Below are 19039 nucleotides of genomic sequence, written 5' to 3' on the forward strand. Positions count from 1 at the left end.
GAAAATTCGCTTACAAACGCAAAAGAAATCATGTCAATCATCGATAAAATCGAATCACAAAAGGTATTTGAAGATGTCTATATCACCATGTATTGCATAAGGTTCGATTGCATTACGAAAGCTGTGATGTACGGAGACATCACGTCAATAATAGTATGTGCCGCCGGTATGCTTAGGAGGTGTGAAGCTTAGGGTCGTGAAGCAATTCAGGTATTTAGGACACGTCATAAAAGAGAACTTAAGGGATGATGATGACATAGAAAGAGAACGAAGGGCTTTGTCAGTTAGGTGTAATATGCTTGCCCGCAGATTTGCTCGATGTACCAAAGAAGTTAAAATAACGCTTTTCAAAGCCTACTGTCAATCGTTCTACTCGAGTGGTTTGTGGGTGACATATTCACTTAGATCACTAAATACCCTTAGAGTTCAATACAATAATGGGTTTAGGATGTTGTTGGGGTTGCCAAGGTATTGTAGTGCAAGTGGCATGTTCTTCGATGCTCGCACTGATGGTTTCCATGCTATCATGCGCAAAAAGGCAGCTTCACTCCTACAACGTCTTCGCGATGGCCACAACAGCATCCTGGGCTCAATATTGGAGAGGTTGAGCTGCCCAATAGTGGCACGATGGATAGCTATGGCTACAGGCCGTTTTTGTAGATAGATGTTACATAGATAGATGTTACTTTTATTTTTATTTTTAATTTTAATTTTTAGGTTCACTAACAATACTAACATAGTTTAAGGTAAAAAATTGTTATTAATCTTACTAACTCATCTAGATTATTATTTATATGGTTCTTGAACTGAAATAAAAATTCATTTATTTATTTATTTATTTTATTTAATAATAAGTTACAACAAAATTACTCTCGTGGGTGGACTGTGGGCCAGAGATTTTGGTCAAGGATGTCATAAAACAATAAAAATTGTCAAATAAAATAACGTACGGAGCCACTACAATAAGTAACGAAATAATTATGTTTGTCAATGTATTTTTAAATAAGCGGGAATAAAAATAGACTGATCGCTTCAAATTACCTTTTGAATTAAATGTCTTCAAATTTTTAACTGCAGATAAGAAAGATTAGATTAAATTACCTTTTCAAATAGCGTTGGTTCGAATCTGATCCGAGGCATGCACCTCCAAATTTTCAATTGTGTGCATTTTAAGAAATTAAATATCACGTGTCTCAAACGGTGAAGGAAAAACATCGTGAAAACTGTATACCAGAGTCTGCCATTCTGCATTGGGCCAGCGTGGTGAACTATTGGCCTAACCCCTCTCATTCTGAGAGGAGACTCGAACTCAACAGTGAGCCGAATATGGGTTGATGATGATGAATCAAACCCAGATCTGCATTAAGCCGCTGTATCAAAGAAGTCAAAAGAAGGATACTTTTATAAAGAGAACTATTTAACCAGATCCTTATTTATAGGTACATCTTATTATCATCTTCATATACATATTTATACGGGGGTATGACGACCTCCGTGGCGCAGTGGTATGTGTGGTGGATTTACAAGACGGAGGTCCTGGGTTCGATCCCTGGCTGGGCCGATTGAGGTTTTCTTAATTGGTCCAGGTCTGGCTGGTGGGAGGCTTCGGCCGTGGCTAGTTACCACCGTACCGGCAAAGACGTACCGCCAAGCGATGTAGCGTTCCGGTACGATGTCGTGTAGAAACCGAAAAGGGGTGTGGATTTACATCCTCCTCCTAAAAAGTTAGCTTGCTTCCATCTTAGACTGCATCATCACTTACCATCAGGTGAGATTGTAGTCAAGGCCTAACTTGTAAAGGATAAAAAAATAAAAATACGGGGGTGTATCTGGGTTCCCTGGGCCCCTTTGACTAACTTACTTGTACATAATTACCTATGTATTCTGTGTCACAGGTAAGTAGGTATAATAGATTAACAAGGTGTGTATTAATTGTTCAATCCTTTTTTATTGGATGCGGAAATGAGTCGCATCCAATAAAAATATGTAATCTTTGTCATTTTATAACATATTTATCACGATCGTTATAAAAACTGTAACCTTTATACAATAAACTAGTTTTAACATCCATTTATTTATATGCAAATCGAACCTTGTTTCTGGTTTTTTGTAGTATAAAGATTTTATTTAAAAGTAAGTACTAAGGAGTTTTAGGGTATTAACTCATTACATCCGACGCTAGACTAGCGCTAACTTAACGGCGTTCACTAGTTTGTCGACAGGTGGACTACGATGGCGCGATATTGTCAGCACTGACCGTCGCGTGGTCAGCTTTGCGTCCACAAATTTATTTTTAATGTACCTACGTATAAATATTCCACGTGTGTAAGCACACGCACAGCGCGCGATTAATTCAGGACCCGTGTTTTGTTGTGTTAATACACTACTAGTTAATACACTTGTGTATTAACACAACAAAACACGCCCGTGTTCGATACCCTTATCGGAAGGTAATCAAGCAGACGGTGAGACTACGGATTTTGTGTAGAAGCTACGAATGTCCACATAATGAGTACTAACAGAGCACACAGGGAAGCGGAGCAGATTAAGTGCCGAATGGCTCTAATGAGCTGTGACCATAATCATCAAGAGTCGAAGCTAACTTAATTCTCATGGATTCGATAATACTATATAACTAGACCCATACACATAAATACACAAGCAATTTCCCGCAACTTCGTTCATGTTTTTTCAAGGTGACCACTCTAGTAAAGCCATGGCATACAATAGAGCGAATTCTTGCTGAGTCTATTGCTATCTATTGGTTATAAGATTTTGGTTTATCCGAATTGGATCTAATTTTACCGACAAAAATGTACTTGAGAAGAAACCAATAAAGAGTCTTCTTACATCATCATTATAACTAATCCATGCTTAATTATTTGTTCAAAATGTACCTACTAAAAATAATTTTCCACGCCGTAGTTGTCTAATATCCGACATTAGAAATATATACCCTCATCTGGTATTCATTAGTGATGAGAAATAAATGATTGATAATGTTCACAGTGACACATTGCAAATAGGTTGCCTAGTTAAATTGCAGCTATACAAAATCTAGGAAACCATGAACAAGATTAAAGGCAATCCAATGCAGCATAAAATAAACTTTCATTTGACATATTAGATGACTAAATAACTAATAACAGTTTTATCTGGCAACCCAGTTGCAGTGTGAAGGCAGGCAACCTTTACTTTTTCAATTCTTTTTCTATTCTATTAACTAGTGTACGCTTTTTTTAATTAACCAATGAGAGAAGGAGATTAAATGAATTAATAAAAAATAATCATTTAATAAGTACTGTTCGGCCACAATTTATTTATGCAACCTAAAGCAATGTTAATTTAACTATTTTTTATCATTTATTTCTTATCTCAACTGTATAACCGACGAGGGTATATATTTCTGTACCGGATCTCATACTATAGCTATCATGGTATGACATCACTAAAGGATCATTTACATTTTATATATTTACTCAGACTACGCAATGCCTCACAAACATGATTTTATTTTAGAGCATGATCAATGCAGTGATTTATGATGACTGAACTGGTAAGTGCCTATCTAATACTTACTTTTTATCTATACTAATATTATAAAGCTCAAGAGTTTGTTTGTTTGATTGAACGCGATAATTTCAGGAACTACTGGTCCGATTTGAAAACTCCTTTCAGTGTTAGATAGCCCATTTATCGAGGAAGGCTATAGGCTATATAATATCCCCGTATTCCTACGGGAACAGGAATCACACGGGTGAAACCGCGCGGCGTCAGCTAGTCTCTTAATATGTATACCTATCTACTTTCCAATACTGCTAATGCTTCTTTATAATAGCTCGAATAGTTTGTTTTTTTTTAATTATAAACAAATCTAGTGCTTGGCGAAAACGAAGCTTGATGTTAGGCGAAGGTAGAACCAATCAGATATGAGGAATCAAAACATCTTTCAACGTCCACAATTAAAACGAAAACCAATTGATATCACAATTTATTGCAACTAGTTATCTTACATTTGTCAACACTAAACACAAAACCAAAATAAAAACAAAAACATAAAATCGCTAGTCCATCGAACGTTATATGCAACAGGAAATTCAAGAATAAAGCTTAGTTTTTAATCAAACGTAACATTGAATAAACGCACAAATCCATCTTGATTTTCATTGGTCGATTTGACTTCATAATGTGCAAGGTCCTTTAGAAGTGACAGTTTTAGGTTAATGCCAATATTACGTTTGTTTACTTAAAAAAAGGGTCCAGGGTCTAGGGTCTAGAGTCAGTTGTCTAAGGGTTACTTAGGGTTTGTAGACGCGTTCTGGGACTGGAGCGTGGGCCCTGATGTATTCAAGAGAACGGACGATCGCTTCTGGCACGGAGGGGATGTGGCTACCCTGTTGATTAAAAAAATAACAGTAATAAGTAAAACACCCAAAAGTAGCCCGTCAAACCGCATTGGAGTAGTGTGGTGGTTCTAAGCTAGATTCCCCATCTCCTATCAGTGTAAGATAGCCTATTCATTGAGCTATATATTATGCCCGAGATACTTCTACGGGAACGAGAACCACGCGGGTGAAACCGTGGCGTAAGCTAGTGATGAAATAAAAAGAATATAATGAAACTATAAAAGCGTGAATGCATACAAACTCTATTAGTATGTATAATTAGGTAAATTCAGTCTATTACTAAGAAAAAAGAGGGTGCTACGTTTTTATTTTGATAATAAGTAGGATATCTATTATTTAATTGATTTGAAATAACTCAGGAGATTTAATGTATTATATTAAATATAGAGCCGTGATAGCCCAGTGGATATGACCTCTGCCTCCAATTCCGGAGACTGTGGGTTCGAATCCGGTCCGGGGCATGCACTTCCAACTTTTCAGTCGTGTGCATTTTCAGTAATTAAATATCACGTGTCTCAATCGGTGAAGAAAAACATCGTGAGGAAACCTGCATACCAGAGAATCTTCTTAATTATCTGCGTGTATGAAGTCTGCCAATCCGCATTGGGCCAGCGTGGTGGAATATTGGCCTAACCCCTCTCGTTCTGAGAGGAGACTCGAGCTCAGCAGTGAGGCTTACATGGGTTGATAACGATTAAAAACAACTGCAATCAACGTTAACTATACGTCCTTAAGTCGTTGTAACATCGAATGAGTTAAAGATCAAGGTTTCCTTCATTAAGGTGATTCTTTTTATTAGGTATTAACATTCCAATCATGTTAGGTTATTTTTAAAAATAACCTGTTTTGATAAACCTAGAAGAGGAGACAATATCTACAATGATTTTTTTTATATATTCGTATAATTTTAAGCGATTTATCTACATATATTGGAATTTATGGATATGAGTAGGTACATCTATATTATTGCCATTACATTTCTTAGCTAGAAATGTAATGGCAATAATATATACATACTCTGTAAAAATTGTGAATGTTGTGAACATCTTTTAATAGTTTTTATTTTAATATTATTAATTATATTAATATTTTAATAGTTTAATAGTTTCATTTACTTAATCAAACAATGTAATTACATGTAACCATGAATTTTATGTATTAGCGGTAGAGTTTACGTCCACTGCAGGACATAGGCCTTTTGTAGGGACTTCCAAACATCACGATACTGAGCCACCTGCATCCAACGAATCCCTGCGACTCGCTTGATGTCGTCAGTTCACCTGGTGGGGGGTCGGCCAACACTGCGCTTACTAGTGCGGGGTCGCCATTCCAGCACTTTGGGAACCCAAGATCTGATGGGTTCGTTAAATTATTTAACGATTGCTATCAGATCTTAGTACTAATAACCGGGATAGGCGGTTTAACGTGCTCTGCGAGGCACGGGACACCCAACCCAACTTTCCAACTCCGGTTTGAGAATCCTTACAGAAAACTTCTTGAAAGTAATGTTCAGTATTTCATAGCCCTTACTCGAGCCAAGAACCAAACTTAGGCATGTTTTTAACTAAATTTTTGTAACCTCTCCCTTCCAGACTAAGGATCGTGACCACCTTGGCGAGTCATCGTTTGATAGACAACGTTAATCCATCGAGTACTATCTATAGCTTGGCAAATTCGTTGATAACACTCCCATGATAAGCAGGCGACGGGGGGAAAGACTGCGCGGGTATGAAATAATGCGTGCGGGGAAGTAAGGTCATCAGTCGTGGGTTTTTTTCATGGCTACACGCCCCCCGGCCTGCGCGGACCATTGAGAGTGTAACGAACGAATTTGCCAACTATAGCCATTTGGACGGCACTGTAAAAGGTGTGGGCTCCTGTTTCCTTAAGAAGACCCGACCATCAGAATGGATATCTACCTCGTGGCCGTCTGCATTTCTAACTACAATATTTCTTTCCAAGTTGTCACCACGGCGGCGTGTAGTGAATGGCGAGTCATTAATCCACATAAAGGTATCCTATGGAAGTTAGTTGTATAATTTGCTTACTTACAGTTGCAACGTATCCCTGATCGTTAGCGACGTATGTGGTGTGCACGGGAGTGCCGTCGGGAGCGATGTAGTCGTACGCTCCCTTCACTTCCAAAGCGGGTCCCTCTGCCTAAAATCAACAATATATATCTATATTGTAGTATATAGGACTACATGTCAACAGCCTACACACTGTTGACATGAAAGAATTCAGTATTGTTACCGGAAGTTAATATACCTGACAGCCGGATACAGTCTGTGACACGTGACGAACTTGATGTCAAAATACCAACTATTGCGTTGACTAGTCCTATTAATCCTACTAAGTACCATGCGGTGCCCTGCAGGTTTCTTCTTGTATTATATTATAATTATCAATACGTCTGCCCTAAGCCCCCATTCGCACAGGAGTTTTATTAATGGACGTTAAAAAACGTTCTAATATCACTATATTAGAACGTTTTTTAAGTTAAATGAAGGTCTATTTCCAATGCCCAAAATTGAAAATGCAGCACTGTTCGAAAAAAAACGTCGTGTTTTAAAAACGCTGTCATGTAAACATATACTTGGGAATGCATTTGTTGTATTTAAACGCTTTTTTTAAGTCCGTTAAAAAACTCTCGTGCGAATGAGTGCTAACGGCTAGCTGTTCTGCCACAAATATGGCTCGGCCATTGCTACTGAAGTATGCTAATCCTTTAACCTATGTTGATTGTGCGAAGCTTGTGCACAGAAGTTCCGTCAAGAGTCCTAGGGAAGAACGGAGGGAATAACTCTTCTCTCTAAGTCCCTCAAGAGGTCCGTGACTCACAAGACGTCCTTACACATAGGCCCAAAATGTTTTTTTCTAATATTTCTGAATTTAATTACTTACAGTGTTAATGAAAGCACCAGCAGCCTGGGCGGAGATTTGGTTGCCGGTTTCATACGCGTACTGGAACGCATTTCCATCGGGACTGATCTCGTAGGTCGACTTGACGATGGGGGACTCGTAGTCGGGGGAGAGGACGTGGGGTACGTCGGCTGCGGCGCAGGCCACGAGGGCGAGTACGACTAGGAATTTCTGAAAAAAAAATGCAAAAAAAGTCTTAATAATAGTACAAAAATGTGAGCTGTCATGGGACGCCTGGCAGATGTGAAACATCGGCATTATTTTGTAAAAGTTAAACAACACTGTATACACTTTTTTTTTTTTATTGAGAAAGAATACAATAAGGAACTTATCCTAATAACTATACAAATCATGCCCACGTGGAATGGTGGCAAGAATACTGGCTGCATTTCCGCGCTGGACAGCCAGGCTGATCCTTTGCGCAAACAATGAGCCAGCCCTTCGGTCACCAGTCGAGGCAACTAGCCGCGGTGAAATGATACGGAAAATTTTTTTGGCACTGCGGCTCCATGGCCCAAGTACACCCATAGTGTATACACTACGGAGTATACACTATGGGTGTACCTCAGTGTAGCGAGAGAGATAGCTTAACGTCGGATCGAGTGGGAGAGAATCGCACAGTCGATTGCGCATGGCGACGCGTCGCCACACCGTACACACTACTGCATATAGATTGTATATATATATATATATACCATCATATAGCGTGGCTATGCGTCGCCACGGCATGCGGTGCCAGAAATCGGTTTTACGTGCGGCTATAGATGTTTGACATCAAAAAAAATCATAGTTGTGCACCCCTGTTGACTAGATACCATACTTGAAATATTTTCTTAAATTTAAAAAAAAATGATTATGAACGAATAAGCTTTATAAAATGTTCACCGGATTGTTAACTATCTCGTGAACACTAATATAGAAGTAAAGTTTCTGAGTCTGACATATTGTAGGGAATAATCTCTGGATCTACTGAACTGATTTTAAAAATGTAATTTGAAAACTAATACAATATTTTTTCTGAGTGTTAAAGGCTGTAATTTATTCCCGTATTCGCATGGAAACAAGAACTACGCGGATAAAACCACGGGGCGTCTGCTAGTGATAATAACGATACAAGTTTTTCACTCTCCACCGCAGATGCTTATAAAAACCATTAAATTATTATTAATGGAGTAAGAATTGATGTTTTTTCGGGCATTTAATTTTTATGTTATTTTTGTTATAGTTTGTAATTTTGTTTGTAATTATCTGTTATTATAATGTATGTATAGCCTGGGAAGACGAATGATAGATGATTATTGTAGGCTTTAACAATTTGTAAATGGGGTTACTAATACTTCACATACAAACAAGTTATTTAAAACAAAATATTATTATCTTTGTGTTTTAGCCCCCGAACCTAAATTTCGGTAATAACAACTTGAACCCTTAAAAACAATTGTACTTGTTACAAAGAAAGAAAATATTATCTTTATTGCTACATTATGCCAAACATCAAAATAATTAATTTAGAATAAAATACCCTGCGATATGTGGCATAACCAAGAAAAAGGTGCAGCTCAGCATATTACTATATGCTGATTTTCAGCTGGGACCTCGTTCCAAGTGCCGTTAACATCAGTTATTTGGTTTTTATATAGGTACATAATAAAATTCTAGCTTACCATATTGTGTGGGTTATTTGGGCAGCTAATATCTGTCTGGCATATAATTTTCGCCTCAGCCTTTATATAGGTATCTTCCAAATGTTCAGGACCCGACAGAATTAATTATTTAATTTTTTTGTACACAGTTCTCGCATCTTTACCTGCAAAGAATATGTTAGCAGACGTGTCATTAGTACCTTAATGCCAAATGATGTTTATGGATTTTTCAACGTACAGACTGTATAATGTTGAAGTGGTAACTTCTTAGGGTAAACCGCTTCACAACGTAACGCGTTACGGCGTCACTCTGGCTTCCCTTTCCCTCACGCATAACGGCTGCGTTGAGTTATCACTTTCGGGTATCCCGGGACGCACACGTTTTTACAATGGTTGTTTACATATTTAACTTAATTTTTAAAAGTCGTTTATTGAAATATTACTTGTCTTATTAGATGTATATATTTAGATGTATATATTTTATTTAGTATATATTTATTTATTTTATTTTTATATTATATTTATAACTACTGGTCGGCCGCTACTTCGTCCGCGTGAACATCAATGTTAACTTACAACCCCTATCTCACTTTCTATTTATATTTCCGCATGTTTTATACGTGTATATTATATGTAAAATCACTCAAAACATGAATAAACTCGATAAAAATACTTCATCCTCTTTTTAACCCTTTAGGGAATTAATTTTGAAAAATTTTAATTACATTATTCTTAGTATTTGTCTGGTACATACACACAGCACACTTATAAATTTTTACAACGGAAACTTGAAAAAAGTGAAAGATTTTCTATACAAAATTTCAACCCCTATTTCACCATCTGATTTTATTTTCGCAACATTAAGTTTTCTATAACCTATTTCGTATTATAGTCTCAAATCATGCTGATTTTAATTTAAATTCCTTCAGTAGTTTCAGCGTGATGTTAAGTTAACAAAAACACGTATAGACAGACAGAAAAAATTTAAATAAAATAAATAATTAGGTAACGTAGGTTACCTTAAACGATAACAAAAAATCTTTTTAGCCTTAATTAATAATAACTTAGAATTTTCTTTAATTTCAGGTTTCATTTATATAAGAATAATAATGTCGTTAAAATTCACCACTTAATGCAAATAACGTTTACAATTTATTTCATTGAAATCAGTTTCATGAGTAATTACTAGTTTGTTAAGTACCTAATTAAAGTTTAATTTAATTCAATTTTTCTCCCAACAAGCACTTTTCTTTACATGAAAAGTAGAATCGAAAGTATAATCTTTTGAGAATATAAAGTTACACAGCAAACAAATGACTGGTGCGTGGTGAGTCTCTGACTTTTTGAAAATTAACACAAGAATAGGTGCAAAATGTCTGATACCTACAGACATTTCTGAAATCGATGTAATCTTTGATATGAAAAATAATAGTACATATTATTATCTGATCGTATATGTTTATTTTTACTCTAATGACACGCGGCTGGAGGCGCTCAGCTCACGCGCTGTGGCCGTGACTTTCTCACAGTATATTGGAGACATCTCTTACTTGTGTACCTACTTGCATCTATTCAGTGGCGTGCACACGGCGTTTAACTGGGGTAGGCACTGTCACCATTATTATTAGTCACCACAAAGCTAGGCCTTTCTCGTTATTGGAAAGGGAATATGGAGTTTAAGCCCACCATGCTGCTACTATACGGGTTAGCGGGGGATGGGATGGGATAGCGATAGCGATAACGATATCTATAGCGACATCTATTATAGCTATAGCGATCCATCCGGGTGTCCCTTGACACCTCTCAAGTTTTTTATTTCTTTACAAGTTAGCCGATTAAAATCTCACCTGATGGTAAATGATGATGCAATATCTAAGATGGAAGCGCGCTAACTTGTTAGGAGTAGGATGAAAATCCACACCCCTTTCGGTTTCTACACGACATCGTACCGGAACGCTAAATTGCTTGGCGGTAAGTACGTGTTTGCCGGTTGGGTGGTAACTAGCTGCGGCCGAAGCCTCCCACCAGCCAGACCTGGCCCAATTAAGAAAACCTCAATCGGCCCAGTCGGGGATCGAACTCAGGACCTCCGTCTGGTAAATCCACCGCGCATACCACTGCGCCACGGAGGCCTTCAAAATTATGATTATACTAGCAAACGCCCGCAACTTCGTCCGCGCGGAATTTAGTTTTTCGCAAATCTCTCGGGGACCATGAATTATTCCGGGAGGAAAAGCAGCAGTTTTAAACCAGAGTAAAATCCATTTCCATTCCAAGTTACAGCAAAATCGGTGCAGTAGACCAGTCACAATAAAAAATCAATTGACTCCTCATTCATTAAAATCGATTTCTGTTTATCATAAAATCATCATGACTTGCATTCGTTAACTTGGTCTGTTTGAGATAGCGCAAGCCATCTTATTCGTTATATTAGGCGTTAATGTTACTTAGCCTTTGACGACGAAGTTTGACATCTGTCTATGTATCGGTATGTTATATATCTACCTGTAGCATCGTATCCTACTATCCTACTATACTAATAGCATTAACAACTGAGTCTTAGGGCCATAAATCATTTCTCTATATCTATCTCGCTTGCACTTATGGGTCTTATGGAGCCGTCTAGTGAAGGGTGTAACAATGAAAGACATATTATCGATAAGTAAAGTTTATTATCGTATCTTGTTCACAAAATTAAAAAAATTAACAATATTTGATTTAATATAATACATATTTCATATTATATAATTATTAACTAAATAAAATTAATCTTCATCTGAGTCTTCATCATCAGAATCTTCGTCTTCTGCCAAATTTATTATATATTAGTATCCATAGTGCGCAACGAGTAACACATGAATGTATTTATTTAATTGCAGTAAACACATTTATAGCAAAAAAAATACGCAATGCAATTACATTAGAAACCGACCAATCAGAATCGTCCAAATCATTATTGACTCATCATTAGCACGTGCGCAGGTAGCCGTTTATCGATAATTAGGGTGCGCAGGTAGGCGCGCTGCACATTCCTATCTTTTTTGACTTTTATGACCGGACGACTCAGATGATAATGCGCATACTATAATATTATAAACGGGAAAGTTTGTATGGATGTTTGTTACTCTTCAACGCCGCTAGTACTGAAGCGATTTGGCTGAAATTTGGAATGGAAATAGATTTTACTCTGGATTAACACAAAGGCCACTTTTTATCCCGAAAAAGTCCATGGTTTCTCGAGATTTGCGAAAACTGATGATTTTGATGATATGAATGTTTGTTACTCTTTCACGCCTCGACTACTGAACCGAATTAGCTGAAATTTGGTATTGAGATATATTATTGCATGGATTAACACATGGGCTACTTTTTATCCCGAAAAAAATCCATGGTTCTCGAGGGATTTGTGAAAAACTAAATTCCACGCGGACGAAGTCGCGGGCGCGTTAGTAGTGCCGTAAACTTATCTGGCCCGGTGAGAGTGTCGCTGTTATGTTATGCGCTTATAATGTTTTGCAAAATGGTGACCTCCGTGACGTTAGCTCCAGTTTTGGCCATCGGGCCAGAAAGAATAGTGGCAATATAAGGGTGCTTTTCCACCTGAGATGTGCTACGCTACGTTGCTTTGGATGCGTTTGATATCCACTTTTTGATGTTTGATATTCATTGATGCACATAGCTTAGCACTGGTAGAAACGGATTCAACTAAGTTTTTTATAAGGAAGGATGCGTGCTATGGAACCAAATTAGCTGAAATTTGGCATTGAGATATATGTATTATAGCATGGATAAGCACATGGGCTACTTTTTATCCCGAAAAAATCTAAGGTTCCCGAGGGATTTGTGATTTGTAGCGCAGATTTCACATTTTCGCAGCATTGCTGCATAGCACATCACTCGTGGAAAAACACCCTTAGTTTCTTAACGACTTACACCTTACTCGGAGGTGTAAGCAAACTTCTGGCTTAGCGCGCTGCCGGTGGTAGCTACCATTCCTGCCACTAGTCTGCTGTCCACTGGTATTTAAATCTGCGTAACACTTTGTATACTGTGGTAACACTCTGCCCATCACCCTTGTCGAAATTGATACCTACTACCGACGGTCTATGTTTTAATAATCTGTTTGTGAATTCGAGATGCTTTGAGAACTCGTAGCCCCATTTTTTTTTGTACCTACATTTTACTAAGCAACATGCGTTAGTAATGCACATCTTATCCAAATGATTGTTTCCCAAGTCATACGTGAGGATTTGCCTTCATGCTTTCAATAACTATAATAAATAACTGTTATCTATGTTTAAAAGCCTCAATATCACAGTGGTAAAGGGGACTAATGATCGAGAGGTGTTGGTTCGATGCCTGCCCGCCTTACTATTCTCGTACCTACTTACTTTTAATACAGTCTTTTCCGACTAATTGAAACAGAAATAACGGTCATATTTAAAATATGAAAACCATCGATATAAAATGTTAGATGAGCCCCTCCATATTAAAGAACGCACAATGTTATGTCATAACTCAAAGACGTGCACGCACATCTTAACTTAGTATGCAACAAGCGCATGCTGTGACTAAAAAAATATTTTACTGTTTTTTTCTTGTTTAATCCCTTAATTATGCCTTCGTGTTCATTTTGGAAGTGTAAAAACACAAGCCGCAACATGAATAATGAGAAAGTTGTCACTTTTCATTCGTAAGTATTTGCGATACCAATGACAATTCCGCGACGTATTGGGCCCATCTAACGATCTACGTTCGATGATGAAAACTACAAACTTTTAAGACAAAATTTATTATTTTGGATTAAAAAATATGACCGCGAACAGAAATGGTTTTCGTTTGCAACTTAGTAACCTTCTCATTCCCTTAGCTTACGCTCAAATTGTCAAATTTTCGAAATGCATGTTTATTAGTTATTGACTGACCCACCTTACCTTACACGTCGATACCCTTACTAAGAGAACAGTATCTGACGTGCTGGTTGAATAATTCTGAAGTTTTTTTTGGCTGCTCTAAACATCTCACCATCAATATCGTTTTTACTTGTAATCAATGATGTTAAAAGAAAAAAGAGGTAGATAGGTTATACGTGGACCGCAAGTGGCACGTTAAAACTTTGCTAATTAGCAAATCTGAGCTCAGTCGCCGCACTGTCATCGCGCTGTTGACAATGTCGCTGAAATTTTTGTGCGCCAGTTGTAAACGTCAAATGTGACTTATGTAACCTATCTACTTCTTTTTTCTTCTAACATCATTGCTTGTAATGATCATACTTGGTGAAGCATAAAAGATTGCAGTTCAGAACCTGACTGAGGATATTTATATTCTGCTTATGACACGGTTTTTAGTTAATAAGTTTTTTTTTGGTTCTGGAACAAAACGTTATTCAAAAATATAGAAAATTAGATTTCCAACAAAAACGACTTCATATGTTTTTTTAGTATATTTAAGACAGCAATTGTTGATATTTTGAACACTAGGGTGAAAAAAACGCTTTCCGCCCCCATCTCCAACATGGCAGTTGATGCTGGGTTATGATTTCGAAAACTTGGATTTTTGAAAAAAATTAACATTTTAATGGACTAAAACTTGATATGACCAACTTTGAGAAAGGGAGAGGTTTTATGTTCGGTAGTTATGTTTATATAAATATACCGATATCGAAAAGAAATGTAACATTTTAATGGACTAAAACTTGGTATCACCAACTTTCAAAAAGGAGGAGGTCCTATGTTCGGTTGTAGGTATTGTTTTATGAATACACCTGTATCAAAATTAAAACGAAAACCTTGTTTGTATGTCACACTTTATTACAACTTACATTTTACGACGCTAAACATAAAAACAAAACATAACGCGGGGCAAATCAACAAGTCCAATGATTCAGAGCCAATTCGTCTAAGTCCAGGTGTTTTATCGACAAGTCTAGGTGTTGACCGCTTAGGGCTTGTAGACCTTCTCAACTACTGGTGGGTGAGCTGCGATGTAGTCGAGACTGCGCTGGATCAGTTCTGGGATGGGGGGTGCTACTGGGATGTGGCTACCCTGTAGACAGAAAAATAACACATAAATAAATTAGAATAAGGTAAAAAAATACCCATTTTTTAATTTTACGGGCGCCATTTTGTAGCTTATGTCACTATCACAGTTCTGACGAACTCAATGACACCGCATATGTAAAAACCGACGACCGACCGACGTCTTAGACCGACCGACGTCTTAGACCGACCTCTTAGGCACGGTGGAAAAATTAGAAGAAAGAAAAACTCAGTGCTGCTCATATAGCCCGACGCACGAAACCATGACTACGTGATCCAAAACCACATAGACTAACCACTGGACTGACGAGGCAGTTATCAGAGCGATATTGAGCTTAGACACACCACGCTTTTCCAATACGGGTTGACGGGCTCATCATCATGCACAATTTAAGATTACCTCCCACTGGGTGCATCCATGATGTCATACGGTTCGAGGGAAATTATGCAGACGGGTCACCATGATGTTTAGATATCCTTACAGGAGGCGTATGTCACACATACGGCTTAAAATGAAGTTGATATTGAAGAGTATTACTCACTTGGGCCAGGAAACCGTTCTCGTCAGCGGTGTACACGGTCTCGACTGGGGTACCGTCGGGAGCGGTGTATTTGTAGGATCCCCTAACTTGGAGAGTGGGCTGGTCCTGAGATAAAGAATTAAACAATCTTAAATAGGTAAGACATTTTCAGATAACACACGGTAAGAATGTTTTGGAGTATTTGATTAGCCTTGTATAATCATCATCATCATCATTATCAACCCATATTCGGCTCACTGCTGAGCTCGAGTCTCCTCTCAGAATGAGAGGGGTGAGGCCAATAGTCCACCACGCTGACCCTATGCGGATTGGCAGACTTTATACACGCAGAGAATTAAGAAAATCCTCTGGTGTGCAGATTTCCTCACGATGTTTTTCCTTCGCCGTTTGAGACACGTGATATTTAATTTCTTAAAATGCACACAACTGAAAAGTTGGAGGTGCATGCCCCAGACCGGATTCGAACCACGCCCTTCTATAATAGTTATACAGTATTATGATGAAAATAATATATACTAATTTATATTCAGCTTATTAAATTTAAAACTTGTAATCATTACAACTTTTTAATACAGTAATATTATTTGATTACGATAAACATATTAACCATTGAAATTAAATTAATATCACTTGTAAAAAAATTGAGAAACCTCCTTTACTTCACCTTTTTTTGAAGTCGGTTAGAAATACATCATCAAATACTATTTTTCGACTAAATACAACACAACACTTATTTGTTAATAATAATTATTTGTAAATTGAATGAAAACAATTATAACCACCAGAATAAATCTTTTACGAAAGCTTTAACAAAAAAAACTATTTAAGTAAAATTACATGTTTTGTACTGGATTTTGAAATGAATGCAATTTAGTTTTTTATTTATTCATTTCATTATCATCATCATCATATCAGCCGATGGACGTCCACTGCAGGACATAGGCCTTCTTTAGGGACTTCCAAACATCAAGATCCTGAGCCGCCTGCATCCAGCAAATGCCTGCGACTCGCTTGACGTCGTCAGTCCATCTGATAGGAGGTCGACCAACCCTGCGCTTTGTAGTGCGGTGTCGCTATTGCACCTTTATTTATTAACTACAAATACAAAATTTACAGTTACAATCAAACTAATCACAGAGATTTGATATTGGTGCCCATATCGTTCGATGATGATGATGGCTTTTGTTTACTTACAGAGTTGAAGTTCTTCACATCACCCTCAACCTGGGCGTAGATGTTGTTGCCAGTTTCGTACGCGTATTGGAAAGCTTGTCCCTCGGGGCTGATGTCGTAGGTGGACTTGACGATGGGGACCTGGTAGTCGGGGTTGACGACGTGGGACACGTCAGCGGCGGCGAAGGCCACGACGGCGAGAACAATTAGGAATTTCTGAAAAAAATAATTATTTTTGTGTTCATTATATTATACTAGCCAACGCCGCGCGGTTTCACCCGCGTGGTTCCTGTTTCCGTAGGATTACGGGGATAATATATAGCCTATAGCCTTCCTCGATAAATAGGCTATCTAACACTGAAAGAATTTCTCAAATCGGACCAGTAGTTCTTGAGTTTAGCGTGTTCAAGCAAACAAACTCTTCGACTTTATAATATTAGTATAAATTTGTTATATTGTCGGTTTGTTGCATATAAATAAACAATTAAGTTTAAAAACCTTATTTAGGGTAAATTAATTTTAATTTCAAATCTTTAAAACTTTGATCAAGAAAAGTGGTTAAATGCTTTTTTCACCTGATTTTGCGTCTAATTTAACCGACTTGCAAATCTACTAATTATAATATTTTAAGGAAACCAAAGTACCCTTTCAAATACTTAAAAAAATTCTAACCAATTAACAATTCAAAACAAGTTTTACTATTTGTTCAAATTCAAGAAATGCTTTCTAAATTCCTTATTAACAATTACATAATTTTAATTTAATTAATTAATTTATTTTATTAAAATAAAAGCTCTCTTACCATTTTGTAAGTGGGTTATCGGAGCTGATAAAGTGTCAGTCTGGTTGAGTGATATCGACACTGGCTTTATATAGGTAATGTCCAAAATCGAGCTTTGAATTAATTATCTTCTTGCTTTGTGTGAATAAGTGTTGTATGGGCAAAGAATAATTAATTTACTAGACACGTTCACTTTAATACCTAAAATGATACAGATACGTTAATTTGTACAGTGGACAATATATTATTTATAATTTTATTTAATATTCAAAACAGTTATATCCAATTGTTTCAGCTCATATTTTCTTACATTAATTGTTTCTACACGTTGGATGACTATGAGTGGCTAGATAGTAGCTACATTATAAATCCAATATGTCCGCGTCTCAAAGATGGTAGACAGTTAATTTTTAAATACCCTCATGATGCATGTATCGAAAGTATGGGTTTGCTGTTAAAGAATAAGAAAAAGAAAATATTGCTACTCTATAAGATTGATTTTCTTTATTTAAATAGTATTTTTGCATTACGTAATGTGGCTGGATATTTAAAAAGTTATGTGTTGGTGTATTGTTAGTCCAATCAATGACGAACGCACTACTTTTTTATTATGTTAACAAGGTACGCAAATATCACTGCGCATTAAACCTAGTAGTAAGTATTTTTTTATTTGAAGACAACCCTGACGTTGTTTTAGTAGATTTGATAAAGATAAAAATTGTAGGTAAATAAAATGGCTTGCTCGAACTGAATTGCACTGTATTGTGTCGTACGTTGCGGAGTGAATCCTCTGTACTTGTACATATGTTTTCTGTGCCTATGTGTTAATCCAGGCTATAGTAGGTATATCTCAATTCCAAATTTCAGCTGATTCGGTATAGTAATCACGACGTAAAAGAGTAACAAACATTCACACTTATTTTTTTTTATTAATTAAAATTTAATTATTATAACCATCAGTTTTTCACAAATCTCACAAGTGTCATGGATTTTTCGGGATAAGAGTAGCCTTTGGTAGGCTATAGTCTATCTAGGTTTCAAATTTCAACCAAATCAATTCAGTAGGTAGTTGCGGCGTTATAGAGTAATAAACATCCAAACATACTTCAAACTTTCGCGTTTATAATATTAGTTAGGATTAAGATATTAGGTTTTTACAGAAATCTCTTAAAACAATCCGCGTCTCAAGTAACCTACAAAAAAATTATAACCAAAGGCCTCACAGAGACAAACGCGTATAGGTATGAATGTATAAAATATTTTTATTTGTAAGACTGGTTTTATAGTCTTTGAGCCGAAAAAAAATTAGTATTATTATCAGAATGTGTGATATTTGTCTAAATGTATGCAAGACGAGTCGGCGAGCGTGCTCCCAGGCTGTGTTCGATGGTTCAAGGTCAAATGGTCCTGCACGTATGTAAGGCATTAGAATAAAACGAGCAAAATGTTTGAACGTCCTGACCTTTATAACGTTAGAGATTTTCACAAGTGTTCTGTATGTTTGTAATTCAAATTTTTGTGAGTATACTAGCTT

The 19039-nt window shown here is 37.0% G+C and overlaps 2 protein-coding genes across 4 annotated transcripts in view; both read right to left on the minus strand.

Annotated features, from left to right (window-relative positions):
• Nucleotides 1–3975: 3975 nt before the first annotated feature.
• Nucleotides 3976–9126, minus strand: LOC112050589 (larval cuticle protein LCP-17-like). 2 transcript variants are annotated; one of them, XM_052885441.1, is made up of 4 exons: nucleotides 8993–9126; nucleotides 7311–7499; nucleotides 6459–6566; nucleotides 3976–4394 (listed from the first exon to the last, which is right to left on the minus strand). In XM_052885441.1, exons 1-4 carry the CDS (start codon nucleotides 8993–8995, stop codon nucleotides 4299–4301), a joined length of 396 nt encoding a protein of 131 aa, XP_052741401.1. In that variant the 5' UTR covers nucleotides 8996–9126; the 3' UTR covers nucleotides 3976–4298. The 2 variants fall into 2 exon arrangements, with proteins under 2 accessions (XP_052741401.1, XP_052741400.1); XM_052885440.1 differs by lacking the exon at nucleotides 8993–9126 and adding an exon at nucleotides 7688–7732.
• A 5634-nt stretch (nucleotides 9127–14760) lies between these two features.
• Nucleotides 14761–19039, minus strand: part of LOC128198728 (larval cuticle protein LCP-17-like) — a 28301-nt gene continuing 24022 nt past the window's right edge. The window contains exons 1-4 of one of the 2 annotated variants that reach the window (XM_052885439.1): nucleotides 17527–17677; nucleotides 16746–16940; nucleotides 15552–15656; nucleotides 14761–15016 (exon numbers count right to left, since the gene is read on the minus strand). In XM_052885439.1, coding sequence (XP_052741399.1) covers nucleotides 14912–15016; nucleotides 15552–15656; nucleotides 16746–16940; nucleotides 17527–17529 — 408 coding nt within the window. In that variant the 5' untranslated portion in view covers nucleotides 17530–17677 and the 3' untranslated portion in view covers nucleotides 14761–14911. Of the gene's footprint in view, nucleotides 15017–15551; nucleotides 15657–16745; nucleotides 16941–17526; nucleotides 17678–19039 lie in introns of those variants that run through there. The other variant, XM_052885438.1, reaches the window with a different exon arrangement.

This window comes from Bicyclus anynana, chromosome 14 (assembly GCF_947172395.1).
Source record: "Bicyclus anynana chromosome 14, ilBicAnyn1.1, whole genome shotgun sequence".
In the NCBI taxonomy this organism is placed as follows: domain Eukaryota; kingdom Metazoa; phylum Arthropoda; class Insecta; order Lepidoptera; family Nymphalidae; genus Bicyclus; species Bicyclus anynana.

Bases quoted from the DNA above. Each gene is read 5' to 3' on its own strand.
- LOC112050589 (XM_052885440.1), bottom strand. From the start codon at position 7,717: ATGCAGCCAGTATTCTTGCCACCATTCCAC. The intron at 7,500-7,687 runs GTGGGCATGATT...TTTTTTTTTCAG, and splicing joins TATTCTTGCCACCATTCCAC to AAATTCCTAGTCGTACTCGC. The intron at 6,567-7,310 runs GTAAGTAATTAA...TGTTGATTTTAG, and splicing joins CTGGTGCTTTCATTAACACT to GCAGAGGGACCCGCTTTGGA.